The sequence below is a fragment of the Pteronotus mesoamericanus genome, unplaced genomic scaffold, assembly GCF_021234165.1.
Source record: "Pteronotus mesoamericanus isolate MK-2021 breed Mesoamerican mustached bat unplaced genomic scaffold, CSHL_Meso_final contig_2, whole genome shotgun sequence".
NCBI classification, from domain to species: domain Eukaryota; kingdom Metazoa; phylum Chordata; class Mammalia; order Chiroptera; family Mormoopidae; genus Pteronotus; species Pteronotus mesoamericanus.
The window spans coordinates 31,057,485-31,074,454 of NW_026555084.1; the positions used below are offsets into that span (position 1 = coordinate 31,057,485).

Below are 16,970 nucleotides of genomic sequence, written 5' to 3' on the forward strand. Positions count from 1 at the left end.
GAGAGGGGACGAGGGGACTGAATGAAAAAAGGTGAAAGGATTAGCAAAAGAACACATATGCATGACCCATGACACGAACAACGGTGTGGGGATTGCCTGAGGGAGAGGGGTGGCGTAGAGGCGGACAGAGCGGAAAAAGTAGGGACACCTGCGATAGCACAAACAATGACATATAATCAAAAAATTAAAAGTGAAAAAAAGAATAAAACCTTACAATTTCCAAGAACATGGATGGGACTAGAGCATATTATGTTAAGTGAAATAAGTCAGTCAGAGGAAGACAAATACTATGTGATTTCATTTATATGGAATCTAAAAAACAAAATAATAAACCAACAAAACAGAGAAAGAGAATGGACAGATTATGGCCAGAGGGAAGAGGCATTGGAGGAATGGATAGAAAAGATGAAGGGAGTAAGAAGTACAGATTGGTAGTTACAAAATAGTCATGGGGATATAAAATACAGCATAAGGAATATAGTCAATATTATAATAACCATGTACGGTGTCAGATGGGAACTCACCTTATAGGGCGGGGGAATCCCTTTGTAAGTTATATAAATGTCAAATACTGTACTGTGCACCTGAAGCTAATATAATATTGAATGTCAACTGAAATAGAAAAAAATAATATTAAAATCAGGAAAAAGAGAGCTCTGGAATTTGAAATGAAAAAGACCGAAAACCTAATAGAAAAATGAGTAGGGGATATGAAAGTTTACAGAAAAGGAATTGAGAATGAAAACATGAAAAGATCTCAGCTTCACCATAATACAAAAATAAATAAATAAAACTACATTGAAATAACATGGTTTTGCCTACCAGATTTCACAAAGATCAAACTTTGTTAACACCCATACTGGTAACAGCGCAGGACACATACCTTCGTACACTCTGCTGGCCTCAGAGTGGGAATTGCCGCCACCGCATGAGGTGCAATCAGGCAATATCTCCCCAAATGACCAACGCATGTGCCCCTCAACATAATATTCATTATGTCAGCAAAATGGCACATCTACGGAGTCTTATTCATTTTGCACTGTTTACAATAAGAAAATATTGGACTCAATCAAATGTACATCAATGCCAAACTAATCGTGTAGAATATGGCACATACTTGCAGATAAAAGTTACCAAAAAAGAAAGGAGAGCCTCTCCATGCACTCACATGTAATGATCTTGCATGTGTGTAAGCAACGTGGGTCTAAAAGCTATAAACTTGTGTGTACATATTTGTTTGCACATCGACTGCCTCTAGATGGCACGCTGGTAACTAGTGGCCCGGCTGCCTCCAGGAAGGAACCCTGAGCAGTGCCCGGGGACGGGAGGTGGCGGCAGAGTCTCCACTGGACAGCTTGTTGGAGGTTCTGTGTGGTAAAGTGTGAGTCTGTATAATTTTGAAAATAATTTTAATTTGCCTTTGGATTTAAATGATTGTTTGGATGAGTCCAGAATTCAAAACCGTTTCCTTAGAACCCTAAACTATCAACTCACAGTTCACTAGCTGCCAGTATTACTAATTCAATCTCTGATGTCAATCTGACACTCATTCCATTACAGATAATCTTTCCTTTACTAAACTGATATAACTTTCTCTTTGCCTCTCTCTGATTTTCTAATACTCTGCCACGATGTGTCTAGGGTTGAGTCTCTCTTGATTTATGCCACTCTGAGCACGGTGGCTGGTCCTTCGGTCTAAAAGTGTGTTTCTCATCCTTGTTTCTGATACAAAAAAAGTTCTCTTTCCCTCTTCCTGACACTGGTTATACCAACCAATTCAACTCAAGTCACTGAATTAACACTCCATACACCACCCACAAAATACGACCACTGCCAAACACTCAGTTTGCAGATTGCTTCCTTTTCTCTCTGTACACAGTTATTTCCAACACCAGAAGGCCTGCATGTCCACCAAGAATCAGCTGCATTTGTTTGGACCCATATAGGCACAACATTTGTAATCACATAATCTAAGGAAACACTGAACATTAACAGGCAATGAACTATGAGTGCAAAAGATGTGTTTCCATGAAGACTTTGGAAACACTTGAGACAGGAAGGTTGCTAAAAATAGATTAGATGATAGATAAATAGATAGATAGATAGGCTGATCTAATTTCATTTGGGATGAAACAACTGTAAAAGGTTTGAAAACTCATATTCACAAAGATGAATGTACCCTAATGTGCACTGTGGCATTATCACAATTGTCAAGACATGGAAACAACATAAGTGTCTTTCAGCAGATGATTGGATAAAGATGTGGTACATAACAATGGAATAGTACTCAGCCATGAAAAAGATGAAATACTGCCATCTGTGGCAACTTGGATGGATCTTGAGAGTATTATGCTAAGTGAAAAGGGCGAGAACCATATGCTATCACACATATGTGAGATATTTAAAAAAAAAAAACTCAGAAACAGACAACAGATTGGTGGTAACAAGAAGGAAAGAGGGGTAGAGGGAGAATGAAGAGGTTAAAGGGGATTGAATATATGGTGACAGGAGACTAGACTTTGGGCGGTGAGCGTACAATAGAATATACAGATACATTATAAAATTGTACACCTGAAATTTATGTAATATTATTAAACAATGTTAACCCAATACATTTAGTAAAATATAAATGAAAAAAAGATTTAAAATTTTTACAGGTCCAGGATTCTGCGCATCAATTGCCTTGCACTTGTCTTTGATTTTTATTCTAAATAGAGAAACGTATATTGGAAATTGGTTTGGTGCACATTGAGTAAGGCTCACCTTACATGACCTCCACTCAAAGGAGCGGGTCGTGTCTGACCTCACATCAGAAGGCTAGCCGATGAGTGTATATTTTGGTGATTTAAATTAGAATGAAATGTTTAGGGTGCACTACATACATTTCAGAAATTCTACCCTATAACTTACTTTAAAAATTAACAACTACTAGAGAAATTTGGACCATGATTTATGGCTCACAATTTCTCTATCATTTCTCATCTGTCTGTCCCTAACATTATGTTCTGGGATAATTTCTGAGTTTGATCTTCTAGATCACAAACTTACTGATCAATTCATCTGTGAAGTTTTCAATTACAATGCTCAAAAAATTTAGCTTCACTGTATCTAATCATTTCTTTCTAAAATGAAGCTTTTTTTAGAAGCTGTTCTTGTTTTCTAGATTTATTTTTTCATGAATATATATCCACTCTTCTTTTCCTGTTAAAGGATTCTATTTATTCTATTAATTTTGTTGCTTCATGTATTAATTACCCAGAGTTTGATGGCTCTCTCTTACTTGGATTGTTTTTCCAAAGGGTATTCTTGGGCGTCAGCTCATCTCTTCCTGGTTTCCCTGCTCACCCGCCCACTGCCAGTTCAGTTGCTCGGCTCTCCTCCAGTTACTTGATAAGGCAGGTGGGACCTTCTCCTGCATGCAGGGAGCCAATAGCTCATCTTTCGAGAGTGGAAGGCTCTTTATCCTCTGATGTCACCAACGAGCCTAGGAAAGCTGTCTCTCTTCTCTCTGCGCTTGCCTGGGGACACACATTTGGCCTCCACTTGCTGGCATTAGCAGAGATCAGAGAAAGCCAAGGAGCTGTTGTTCTAGGGCCGCCTCTGCCCACTGCGTGTGCAACAGCCCTGCTGGCCCAGCTCCCACCATTCACAGATGTTTTCTAACGTCTGTACATGTTTTCCATTAATCCCATCCAAACTGTTCCAGTCTTTCCAGAGATACTCCAAATGCCCAGTGCCCTGACAGCCCTCCTTTATGACAGTGCTTTAGGTTTGCTTAGAATATCTGTTCTGTCATTCCTGAGGTTTGGCTCAAGCGAAGAAGGCAGGTATGTGAGGTTAGTCTGCAATCTTAGTTTTTCCATCTGGATGCTGAGTCCACGTCTCCCCCAGATCTCCTAGGGTGCACTACCCTTCCCCCACCCCTGCCCTGACACCCTGCCCCCCACCCTCCTCTTGCATGCTGATACTTGATGAAGCACCTTGTCCAAAACAGGTCCTCCAAATATTTACGGGTTCAACACTTGCCATGGCATCAAATACTTTAATTCACGTGAGGGAGTAAACTGAAGGAAAAAAAATTGAATATACACAAAGCTGCAGATTCTGTATCAAGAACGGATCAAAATGACTACTGCATAAAACTCTGTTTTAGGAGTCACTCTTTATCATCCTAGAAAAATAATCTAAATATGACCGACAGTCATTTCAACAGTCCATATAAAGAGAACCATAAGCAAACAAGGTATGTCCCGATTAAGGTCCCATGGCCCAGTGCCTAGAGAGCGGCGTGTGCGTGTGCGCGCGTGTGTGTACTGTGGTAACTCTGGGACTGTGGATACTTTCAAATACATAACTCCCCAAAAGGTGCCGCGGAGGCCAGGCCCCAGCAGGCATAGTTCCCAGCAGGCCAAGGGAAGGTGCCCTGAGCCATCTGCTTTCTGCGCCGTTGACAATCAGGAAGCTTTACTAACTGAGAAGGAAATGCTGTTGCAAACTAAACACAGTTGCCTTCATAAGGAATTCACCTTCTTATAAAGACATCACGAGGCCTCACATTGGAATTCCAGGACCCGGGAATTCTGGAAGTGACCAGGAGCAGAAATGTAGCCAGAAGGAGCCCTGCTCTAGCATATGAGGCTTCTGAGGTCTGATCACCCTGTTCCTCAGGCGCTTTTCCCCTTATTCCACCTTCTGGACTAGTCACAGGAGATTTCTGTCATTCCCTTGATACTTTCTGCACCCCCACAGCTCCACTCAGTCTCCTCCCTCTACCTGAAAAGCTCTTCAGCCCTTTCCTGCCAAGAGCAAGGCTCCCATGCTTAAAAATCCAATTAAACTCTGGGAAGCCTTCTCCGGCTCCCCACGCAGAACCTCACCTCAGGCACAACGTCTGATTCATCACGTCGGTATATCACTATTTCCTGGTGGCTTATGTCATATCTACTTGTATATGATGTCCTCCTCATCTGTGAGCCCCTAACACAGGACCAAGAACACATTTCACATCCAGTTGAATTTTAATTCTATCACCCAATTTTTAATGAAATCATCCAGCTGTCTTACTTACGAAAACTGAAGCCCAGAGAGGGAGGGGACATGTCAGTCATCAGGAAATGAGCCAATGTGAGGGCTCAGATAGCAAATTACATTCTCTCGTTCCTAACCCACCCACCTAAGGGAAAGGGCTGGCATGGTAGAGTCTGGACTAACAAACCCACCCTTCTTGGCTATTTGCCTAACTTTTTACTCGAAGTCTGACTGCTATACTGTATTGCTGGCGATGTCAGTTTTCCCCAATAACAAAGACTTCCCAGTTCAGAACACATACATATGTGGCTAATAGAAAAAGTGAGTAGAAGTCCAACATGATAAACAGGGAGGTGTGGCAACCTCCTATTCAGTCTATGAAAAACCTACTCATAATTCTCACTTTGCTCTCTTAAGTATGGAGAAAAGGCATAGCTCACTTGGAAAATGTGACCAAAAGCCCACATTTCAACACAGTGTAATGCTTTATCCCCTATTCCTTCCATCACACCAAGAACTTTCTATATGTAATTATTTAATCCCCGGCCAAAAACTAGTGGACAATGAAATCCCCACAAAATGCACACCCCTCCCCCTGTGAAGTGTTCAAACATCGGCTCCACAAGAAACATTTCTAAAAGCTTTTCATGTGATTTTTCCATGCCAATTTTTTTTTTTTACTATTAGCTAAAAAACGTTCACATTTGAATATGCATCATTATGAGCATCTGGTAAAATACAGCCCTGTGCGGTAATTTACATCATTTGACTATGGGACCTTAGGAGGGAATAGGTAAAAAATTCCAGTTTCATTTTGTTTAAAATTTTTAACCATCTTTTTCCATTTCATGGCTTTGCGTGGCTTTGAATGGTCTCATATTTCTTGCTATAAATAAGGAAAATGAGATTTAGAAAGATGAAGCACTTTGAAATGGACTACATAATTACTATTAGATTTTTCTCCAAATTGGTTGCTTTTCAGATGAGTCCTTGTGGATTTCATCAATGGCTCATTCTGAACAACAAAATGAAGCCACAGATCCCATGCGCATTTTCAATATTTTGTGGGTTTTGCCTTAAGCCAATAGTCAAGAGCATGGTGATGAAGGCTGAACAAACCACATGAACGTACTTAATGCCACTGAAGTGGACACCTAAAAATGGTTTAAAATGGTAACTTTCATGCTATGTATACTTTACCACAAAGTAAAGGCCAGCTTACAGGAGGTAACAATTATCCCAAACCCTGCATCAAGGCAGAGGGGGCAAACCGATGAATGACCTCTATTTTTCAGACAGAATGGCTTTCGCTCTCCAGATCCAACAGGCCTCTCGGCAAAGCTCCCACGCTCGCTCCTTTCCCCGCACAGTGGAGAGAAGAAAAGGAACTACTGCCAGATAAAATGTAAACTTAAGGAAAGATTATGTCAAATCACAGAGCCATAACCCTCTGCACCTGGGCTGGATTCGCAGGCCATCCCTGAGTCAGCGGCCCCCCGCCTGTCTGCTTGGTCCTGCTGAACTCCTGTCCTTCGCGGGGTGCGTGACAGCTGTCCAATGTGGTTGTGGACGTGTTTAAATTCTAGGCAGTTGTCAGAATGTAATTTAGAGAACTGTTCTGACAACTTTGAAGTAGTACATAAAAAACTGTAAGATAACAGCCAAGGAACTCGGGGTGGGGGGCACAGACAGAGGAGATCCAGCAGTGAGCAGATTGGTTGTCTTCCAATGACACCACGTGGTGGGCTTATTTTGGAAAACAGAAAGAAGTAAAACCAGGGTCAAGAGTTTCCTATAGTATTCAGAAGAAACGTATAAGCATCTGGACGGAGAAGGCTACCAATCCACCCAGCGAGCCTTCAGGTTCACTCGCTGCCTTGGAGAGGTTCGTTGGGAGGAAAGCGGCGAGGACTCCTGGGTGGTGGTGGCGAGGTCTGGGCTGAAGTTCAGGGCGAGCCCTTGGGAAGGGGGTGAGGCGCATGCCCATCAGCCTAGTCAATGAGGGGGGAGGGGAGAGTGGCGAAGGGAGGTGGGACGTGGGGAAGGAGGGCGCTTACCAGGCCACCTCCACAGGTGCTGAAAGAGGCCAGGGAGCCGGGGTGCCGCAGCACCGCCCCGGTGTAGAAGCAGGCGGCGTCGGGCGGCGCGGGCGGGCCCGGGGCGTCGGCTGCCCGCGTGGGGCCGGGGCCGGGGCCGGGGCCGGGGCCGGGACTCGGCCGCTGCTCCACCGCGAAGCGCGGCGCCAGGAAGCGGCCGTCTCTCCGGAGCAGCAGGTAGAGGTCCCGGGAGAAGGCCGGGATCCGCAGCAGCACCTCGTCGCCTTCCGGCTCGGCGTGCAGGGCCGGGGGCGGAGACGGGGGTGGCTGTGGGGGCGGCGGCGGCTGCCACGAGGCCGGGGCGCCCGAGGACAGGGCGGCAGCCCCGCCGGATCCCCGCGGCAACTCCTGCGACTCAAACTCCTCGTCCTCCTCGCCCTCCGGCGGTGACGGCTGCGGGGGCGGTGGCGGAGGCCGGGGCCCGGGCTCAGACGGGTCCTCCACCGGCTCCTCGGGCGGCGCCGGGGCCACGGAGCGCACCTCGCGGGAGCTGCCGGCCGCCTGCGTCCGGGCGCCGCGCACCCAGCCCGGGTCGGCGCTGACCCCGCTGCCGCCGGCCGCGTCCACCGGCTCCCGGCGCCAGAGTGCAGGAAACACGACTTCCCACTCCTCCCGGTCCGGGGCGAGCTGCAGCCCTGCGGGCGGGGCAGACAGAGAAGTGCGGGCTGAAAGTGCACAAGCATGCCCGGCTCACGGGCGTGGAGACCACCCGTCTAGCCCCTGAAACTCCAGCAACCCCTGAAGCCTTGCGATCAGATTACAGATCCCAGCGTTTTCAAAATAAAAGTACGATTATAGGGTGGGGGGAGGGGAGAGGGAGTGGGGCAGTCAAATCTGGTGACAGCCCTTGGTTGTAGAAAGGTGCAAAGACTCCAGCACAATTAAATAATTTTTTTAAGTGCATGCCAGAGCAGAGCTACCCATTTATGGACTTCCCAGTTTTCCTCCAGGTGCTGTAAACGTACCTTTGCAAACATCACTACTCTCACAGAGGAAAACGAGTCCTTTCAGGATGGTTTTTTTTAAAGGCCTGGAGCACGGCGCTTGGCTCGGGAGCGTGACCCCCTCCTCCGCGCCCGCACGCTCCTTTGCTTGCTGCCCACGGAGCCCTGCTCGCTGCGCACGGGCTGCACCAGCTCTGCCGACCCGTGCGTTCCGGGTCTCCGCTGGGGACCTTGGAAAGCAAGCCGCAAGTCACGGCAGAAAACTTACCTGAAACGATCCCATTCGACAAGACCCCCAGCTGGTAAAGGAGGCAGCAGCAGCAGCAGAGGTGAGCCAGGCGCATCTCGCGGCTCTTCCCCATCCCGCGCTCCCGCGGCTGCGGCTCCCTGCCCCGCGCGCGCCTCCCTGCGCGATCCACCGCGGGCGCCGCCGCCTCCCCGAGCGCAAGGAGGCCGGGCGGCGAGTTTGCCCAGGCCCTTTGTCTGCCGGGGGGGGGGGGGGGGGGTGCTGTGTGACTCCGAGAGGCTGCCCGAGCACAGGCGGGGGTGGGGTGGGGGGAGGAGCGGGGGTAGGCAGCGCGACGGCCCCGCAGCTCTCCGGCTCCCTCGCGAATTAGGTGATGAGTCTATTTTCTGTGTTCTGGACGTTGCAGGAGTTTCCGGAGCCTCACCGGACCGACCCACAGTCAGCCGAGAGCCCGCAAGCGCAAGGCGGGCAGCGCTGCCTGGAGACGGAGGGAGGACTGCCCCGCGCCGGCAGGAGAGCCGTGGTGTCCGAACCGAGGCTCGCCGCGTGCAGCCGCGCCGAGCTGCCAGGGGTCGGAGCCGCGGTCCCAGCAACCCGGCGAGCCAGAGTCCGCGCACGCCTCGAGAGCCGAGCGCTGCAGGCGCTCACCCGCAGCTGCGCGGGAGCTGACTGGTGGGGGAAAGGGGGGGAGACTCGACGCGCGAGGTAGGGTATGGAGAAGAAAAGATACAGACAAGAAAAAAGGACCCAGCCTGCCCGCCAAGTGCGACTTTGCGGGACAAAGGTCCAAGAACACCGCACACGTGCTTGCAAGCCCGGTAGAGACGGGGTGGGGACCCAAATTTCCTCACCTGGCTCCTGATTGGCTGCTCTATGGAGCCCGATTTGCATCCTTACACCGCACCCATTCACCCACCCCCAGCGGAGGTGTGAGCAGGTAGACGTGCCTCCCTCCTCCCACCCCACCCCCTACTCAGGCTCCTCCTCTGGTCGAGTTCCCCCCATCGCACATCGCACAAAGCAAAACTTACTGCGGACTTGAGCACAAAGCTGCCGCTCCATTTACAAAAGACCTTTGACTTTTCTTCCCATCTTTGTCTCTAGGAATTTTCTAAGCCTGGAGATAATGTAATTCGTCATGGAGTGTGTTTCGAAGATTCCCAGGACAGTAGACACCCTGACAATTCAGAGCCCCTTATCCCACCTTATCTTCCAGTTTCCCATTCACCCCTCCCTCGCCCCCCCACACACACATTCCTAAGGAGACTGAGATTAAGGGGACCATATTAAATATTGTATTCTAAAGATATCAAGCTCGGTCAGATTATTTTGCCTCTTACTTTTTTGTACATTAAATATATTTTAGCTATTTCTGCCTTTTGGGGGAAATTCAACCTTATATATTATGGCCTCCTTTGTTGCAGCTCTTCCTGTACCTGCACACACTTCTCCTTGGCCACATCAAACCTTTCAGACCAGACCCAACGGTGATGGATCTAACCTGTCATTTGCACCCTCTGGACTAGGCCAGACACCTAGAAACAAGAGTGAATGCAAATCAATTTCTTTAAAATGCCAGCACCGAGGTTGGTTCCCCACATCCTTTGTTGTTTTATCTTCTGTTCCTTGTGTCAAAGGTGACTACTATGCCTTTCAGGGAGGCAGACGATCTTATTTCAAAGGAAAACCATTGTTTGAATAAGCTGGGTCCTAGAAACTCTTTGAGTGGTCCAGAGTTTAAAAACAAACGCGAAGACCCTCTAGGTGAGTTTGTCAAGAGCATTTTTTCTCCAAACCTTGTCTTGCAAAAGCTCCAAAATGAGTTACTAGGGTGGGTGTGGGTATCCAGACGATCAAGAAATATGTGAGTTACTTAGGAACCTACACACTCCTTTTCATGGGACTCAATTTTACAGATTTAAAATTAGGCAAGAAATCAGAGGCACTTTATTTTTAAGAAATACTGCAAGTCACTAAGACAGAAGGCTAGTTTCAATAAAACACCTCCACTACAGTATGTCTTAAATGTTTCTCATATGATTCTAACAATGACAACAAAAATATCAGAGTAAAATTGTAGGAATGCATATTAAATTGTATGCATTTATTGGAATAAATTTTTGATTCCTTAAAACAAATGAGATGTATGATTAATATACTCCTCAAAAGTACAGGTTGCCTACGTAAGTTTCCGTCCCTGCCTCCCCCGCACCCGCCTACCCCCCACGCTCCCCCACCCCTGCTCCCAACACAAAATCCTTACCAGTTCCTCACGGCAGAGGTTAATCTTGATTGTTACAGAATGGTTTGCCTAATTCCCAGCAAGCTCTTCTCTTTCTCCCATTTGAAATACTATTATAATCTATTAGTATATTTTCAAAGGCTTTTATAAATCATTTAGGTTGTAATGACTTGTAAACATATTTCTCCTACTAGACTATCAATTTTTGAAAGATAAATGATTGCTTTGTATATATCTTTTCTTTTTTACATCACCCTACCTAATTCAACAAGTTATACCAAATAGGTGTGGAAATCCTCAAGACATTCTCTAAGATGCTTTAGAAGATGATGGAAATTGATGTCTGTATGGTGTTTTATTCCAATTCCAATTTTTGAGCCTTACTATCAGCATGATTTGTCTGGCTTATAGACAGAGCAAGCCTAAGACAGAAATGACTTGTGGGAAGTTTCTGTGCTCTAACCAGAGGAGACTTAGCTGTGCAAACAAGAGCATCGGTTAGAGTGAGTTTGAGTAAATTTCGCATATGTATGTATGTGAAAGCAAGAACTAGCCTGATTTGGAATTGAGTGAATTGTGTATGGTGAGCCAGAGGAGAAAAGGCAGGACTGTGACATATGTGTGCATTACCAATCTTAGAGGAAAGGAAAGAGCAGCTGGGAAAAATATGTTGCTTAAGACAGGTCAATACATATGTCACCAGATGGTAGCAAGCATCAACCGAGGACGGCTTTTGGGGGGTGGAGGTAAGTGACCAAGCATCAGAATAAGTGGAACCAACTGTTCTTACACACGAGGTGCTCACATGTTGCATCTTATAACCCATGCTTTTCTATGTAGAAAGTTGGCTTTGATGCCTTCAGCCCTTCTTCATTCTCTTCACTTACTGGCCCAAAGCCTCTCACTACCTAAAGCTAATCTTAAATCTTTTCCCCTCCCAGAAATCATAAAATCTTAGGAAATACAAAGAGCTCTTTCACTGAGTTACGTGAGGGTACAAACTCCCAGTAGTGCTCACATCGAAATGGACATCAAGACTTAAGCTGGTTCTGGCCATGGTAGAGTAAAGGAACTAAATTAATTCTCACCTTAAGCAATGAGAAAAACAGGAAAACTATAAAAACAAAACAAACAAACAAAAAACAACAATGCTTTTCGGACATTGGACAAGCGACAGCCTAGGACTATGTATGACCTATTAGAGAAAGGAAGAACATAGGCTCCGGCACAGGACAGAGAAATCCAAGGAGAGCCCTAAAGACTGGCAGAGTCGGGGAGACAGCGCAAGATGGCGAGCCTTTACAGGGCAAAGTACCAGAGACGAGTGAGCTACATAGAGAACGTAGTATTTTTCTGTTGGGACATAACCAACTTAGCAGTTGCAAACAAACATGTATTATCTCACGTGATTTCTAAGGATCAAGAATCTAGGAGTAGCTAAGCCGGATATTTCTGGCTCAGGGTCTCTCACAAGAGAGCGGTCAAATCTATGACTGTTGGGGCTCAATTGGTTGGGCGTACCCCAGCAAAGCAAAAGGTCTGAGGTTCAATTCCCGGTCAGGGCACATGCCCGGTTTGCAGGTTCATTCCTGGTTGGGGCACGTACGAGAGGCAACCAATCAATGTTTCTCTCTCACATTGAGGTTTCTCTCTCTCTCTCCCTCTCTTCCCTCTCTGTAAAAATAAATACATTAATCCTTTTTAAAAAAAATTACTCCTTTAATAAAAAGATTGCAAACTCATGTCCAGGGTTATAGTTTCTGAAGACGTAACTGGAAAGAGAGGCTCTATTTTCAAAGCCACAGTGCTGCTGGCAGGAAACTTGCCACATGGATCCCCGCATCGGGCCGCTCATTATATGTGTTCCCTCAGAGCAAGTGATCCGAGAGAGAGAGAATCCAGACTATAAGCTATGGTCTCCTTTTAACCTAATCTTGAAAATGACATGACATCTTTTCTACTATATTCTATTCATCAGAAGCAAATCACTAAGTCCAGCCCACACCCAAAGGGAGAAGTATCAAAAAAAATTATGTACCTATTTTTAAAACCATCAGAGAGAATTTATGCCCTTTGGCCATAAATTAGTAACATTTCCTCCATGTGCAAAATACATTCATCCCCTTGCAAGGCCCTCGAAAAGGTTCATCCTATCAGAGCATCAGCTCAAAGTCAAGAATATCACCATCTAAGAATATCACCATCTAAACTATGTCTCTATGTGCATGAATGTCCTCGGTGTAATTCATTAAGTAGAGTGCTTTGAATTTAGTCCTTCTTCCTCTGTAGTCTTGTGAAATTAAGGGACAATTTATTTCCCTTCCATACACCCAACATACTGTGGTGGGACAGACAGGAGGTGACAGCAATAAGCATTTGTGTTCAACAGGGAGGAAAAGAGGGGACACAAAGGAGTCACTGGTCCACAGTAATTCTGAAATCCATCTGGGAAAAGGTTTAAAGTTCCTTGATTTCATCTCAAGATCTGGGATAATTCTCCATGGCTCTGGGCTCTGCACTCTGGGAACTTGTTTCTACCCTCTGAGTCATCCTCACATTTTCATGAGAGGTAGCGTGCATTCACAACTGAGTGGTTTTCTCCATTGGCTTCCTGTCAGGAGAATTTGAGTCAATTGACTCCATAGTATTTTATATAGCATCTGCCCCTTTCTGTCCCGAAATGGTTTTGCATATGTAATTCTGTTTTCCAAAGTTTGTGAGTCTTCTGTGAATCTTTATGGAATTTACTCCATTAGACAAAGGTCACACCCTCTAATTTCTGAAAGATAAACCCTTCTCTACCTTGACTTTCTGAGGAGACAGCTGAGAAACAGAGCTTTTATACTTCTCAGAAGTCCTACAGCTTGACTGAAAGGATCTGGGAGACACACATTTACACACATGAGAGGGTCTTCATTCTAACTGGAAGATACTCTGAACAGCCCCATGTCACCTTTATGAGTTCTTCACAAGGGCTATTACAGTTGCACCTTTGGGTTCCTCATTAGACCATGCTTTCCTGAAAGTAGCCTGTATTTTGTCTTTGCTGTGATGCAATTGTTCTTAATTTTAGCATTATTTTCCAGAAAAAGAGGCTGAACAATTTTAAAGCCATCCAGTCCTGGCCGCTTTTTATTAACAGCCTTCTTTAGTTTATCTTCTCTCCTTTTACATGTTCTATAAGCAGGAAGAAATCAGGTGGCACCTACAAAAAAACCTTGAGAATGTCAATAGCTTGATAAGCCAGCTCATTAGGTCCATTTTCTATTGCAGACAGCAGTGTTAGTAAACTTAATGCCACTGTAAAACAAGGATTCCCCTTCCTTAATTTCCAGTAATGTTTACCTCATTTTTCTACAAGCCATCACCTATAGCCCTACCAACGATCATATGGCTTTGACTAAAAACTTTCTTAAGGTAGTAAAAAAATTAAATTTGTAGTTTAAAAAAAAACTTTCAAAAAGAAAGCTCTAGTTCCAGATGGTTTCAATGGTTCACTCTACTGAACATTTGTTTTTAAAGTAACACCAATTCTACATAATCTTTTCCAGAAAATAGAAGACCACAGTTCGCAACTAATTTTATGAGGCTGGCAGTGCTCTCATACCAAAACCAGACAAAGCCAGTACAAAAAAAGGAAAATAAAGACCACTATACCTCATGAATGTAGATGCAAAATCAACAAAATATTAGCAAATTGAATCCAGCAATATATAAAAAGAATAATGTAATATGACCAGTGAGATTTATTTAAGGAATGCAGGGCTAGTTCAATATTCTAAAATCAATCAATGTAAATCACCGTAACAATAAGCTAAAGGAGAAAACCACATGAGTATACCAATTGATGCAGAAAATGCATTTAACAAAATTCAGTGTGCATGCATGTTTAAAACTCTCAGCAAGTTGTAAAAGGAATAGAAGGGAAATTCAACTAGATAAAGAATATCTATTTCTTTAGGAAACAAAAGAATGAAAGACTGAAAGCTGTCCCTCTAAAAATTGAGATCAAGACATAGATGTCCACTCTCACCACTCCTACTCAACGGAGTACTGTAAATCCTAACCAATGTAATAAAGCAAGAGAAACAAATATAAGTAATACAAATTGGAAAGGCAAAAAAACTGCCCATATTTGCCAATGACATGACTGTCCATGTAGAAAACACTCAAAATACATGCAAAAATGATTCTTAAATCTCAAGATTACAGGATAAAAGGTCAAAACTAAATATCAATCATATTCACATCACTAGCAATGATCATTTGGAAACTAAACATTTAATACCATTTACATTAGTTCCAAAACTAATGAACTATTTATTTGAACTATTCTAAGTTTAATCAAACATGTATAGGATCTGTTTGCTGGAGATCACAAAACATTAATAAAAACTAAAGACCTAAATAAATGGAAAGACATAATGGGTTCACAGTTTGGAAGAATAAACATATAAAGGTGACAATCCTGCCTAAATTATCTTTTTGTTTATATCAATTTTTATTAACATCCTGGCAAGATTATTTTATAGATATAAACAAACTAATTTTAAAATGCATACAGAAATAGAGGGAACTAAATTTGTAGAAAAAAAATGACAAAGGAAAATAAAGTTCAAAGACTCAACACCACCTAATATTAAGGTTCACGCTATAGCTATAGTAACCAAGAGATTGTGGTACACCATAGATTAGCGGAACACAATAGAGTCCAGATACATTTTCTCACAAGCGCGTAAGTGATTTTGCAAAGGTACAAAAGTAATTCAATGGAGAAAAGATAGTCTTTTCAATAAATGAGGTTGGGACAACTGGATATCAAAGACAAAAAAAAAGAACTTTGACTTAAATCTCATATACCAAAATTAACTCAAAACAGATCATAGATCTAAATGTAAAATGTAAAACTATAAAACAAAACTTCTAGAGGAAAATATAGAACAAAATCTCAGTCTTTGTGATTTAGGGTTAAAGAAAGGGTTCTTAGACATGACACCAAAATAATAATTAATTAATTAACTCTGATTAATTAATTATGGATTAATTAATCCATAAAAATAACATGATAGAGTGGACTTCACCAATATTAAAAAGCTTTTCCTCTGAAAAATACCATGTTAAGAGAATGAAAAAATGGTCCAGACTGCAAAAAGTATTAAAAATATATCTGACAAAAAAGACTTAAGCTGAGAATATTTTTTAAAAATCTTTGAACTTATTAGTAAGAGAAAAAATCTAACTACAAAATGAGAAAAGACTGAAAAAGCAAGTATATTCAGAAACAATAAGCACAGGAAAAAAGAGTATGCATCATTTATAGATAAACGCAAAGTAAAATGATGATTAAATACCTTTGCATACCTATTAAAATGGATAAAATACAAAATAGTAAAAATTCCAAGTATTGACAAGGTTGTGGAATCAAATGGAACTCTCATACATTAAACAAACTATTGAATGAATCACAAAGATATTGTGCTGAATGAAAAAGATCAGTCTGAAAAGATTACATGCTGCATGATTCTATTTACATATCTTGAAATGATAAAAATATAGTGATGGAGAATCTATCAGTGGCTGCCAGGGATTAGGTTTTGGAGGAGTATCAATTGGTATCTATCAATAAATATAAAAAGGAGTTTCATTGTGATAATTAAACAGTTCTCTCTTAATCATAATGTGGTTACACAAATCTATACATAATATTCTATAGGACTACACACACATACAACTGGTGAAATCCAAGTGAGGTCTGTAGTTTGCTTAATAATATTGTACCAATGTCAATATCCTGGTTTTGATAATGGACTGTGGTTATATAAGACATTATCTTTGGTGAAAATTGGATGAAAGATTCATAGGAAATATCTGTAGATTTTTTAGTACAATATTATTTCAAAATAAAATTTAAATAAGCTTTTTTAAGGTACTTTGGGCTTTCACTAGTATTCCCCTCAATGCTCACTGGCCTGCTCTAAACCACTGTCACAACTGAAGTTGTTGTTATGGCAACAATTCCTTCAAGTTACCAAAACATGTATTAGTTAGCTATTGCTACATAACAAATAACCTCAAAAGTTAGCATCTTAAAACAATAAACATTTTTTATCTCACACAGTCTCTTAGAGGTAACAATTCAGGAAAGGTGTATCTGAGTAGTTTTGGCTCCAGATTTCTCATAAGGCTTCAGTCAAGCAGCTGGTCAGGTCCACAGGCTACAATCACTGACAACTTGACTGTGCCAGAAGGTTCTGGCTTCCCCTGAAGCATCTATCCAAGAGGGAGCAAGAGGCTACACCCAAGAGGGGGGCCACAACAGTTTCATAACCTAACCCCATGGCAGTGACATGCCGTCACTGCTGCCATAATCTATTGATCAGACATGGGTTACTTAGTCCAACTCACGCTCACAG

General features: G+C 43.3%; 1 protein-coding gene across 1 annotated transcript in view; it reads right to left on the reverse strand.

Moving 5' to 3' along the window:
- Positions 1-8,462, reverse strand: part of ADAMTS19 (ADAM metallopeptidase with thrombospondin type 1 motif 19) — a 228,382-nt gene extending 219,920 nt beyond the window's left edge. Inside the window, 2 exon segments of the mRNA XM_054568513.1 lie at positions 7,086-7,759; positions 8,337-8,462. Of these exon segments, the coding sequence (XP_054424488.1) occupies positions 7,086-7,759; positions 8,337-8,430 (768 nt within the window). The 5' untranslated portion in view covers positions 8,431-8,462.
- Positions 8,463-16,970: the final 8,508 nt, after the last annotated feature.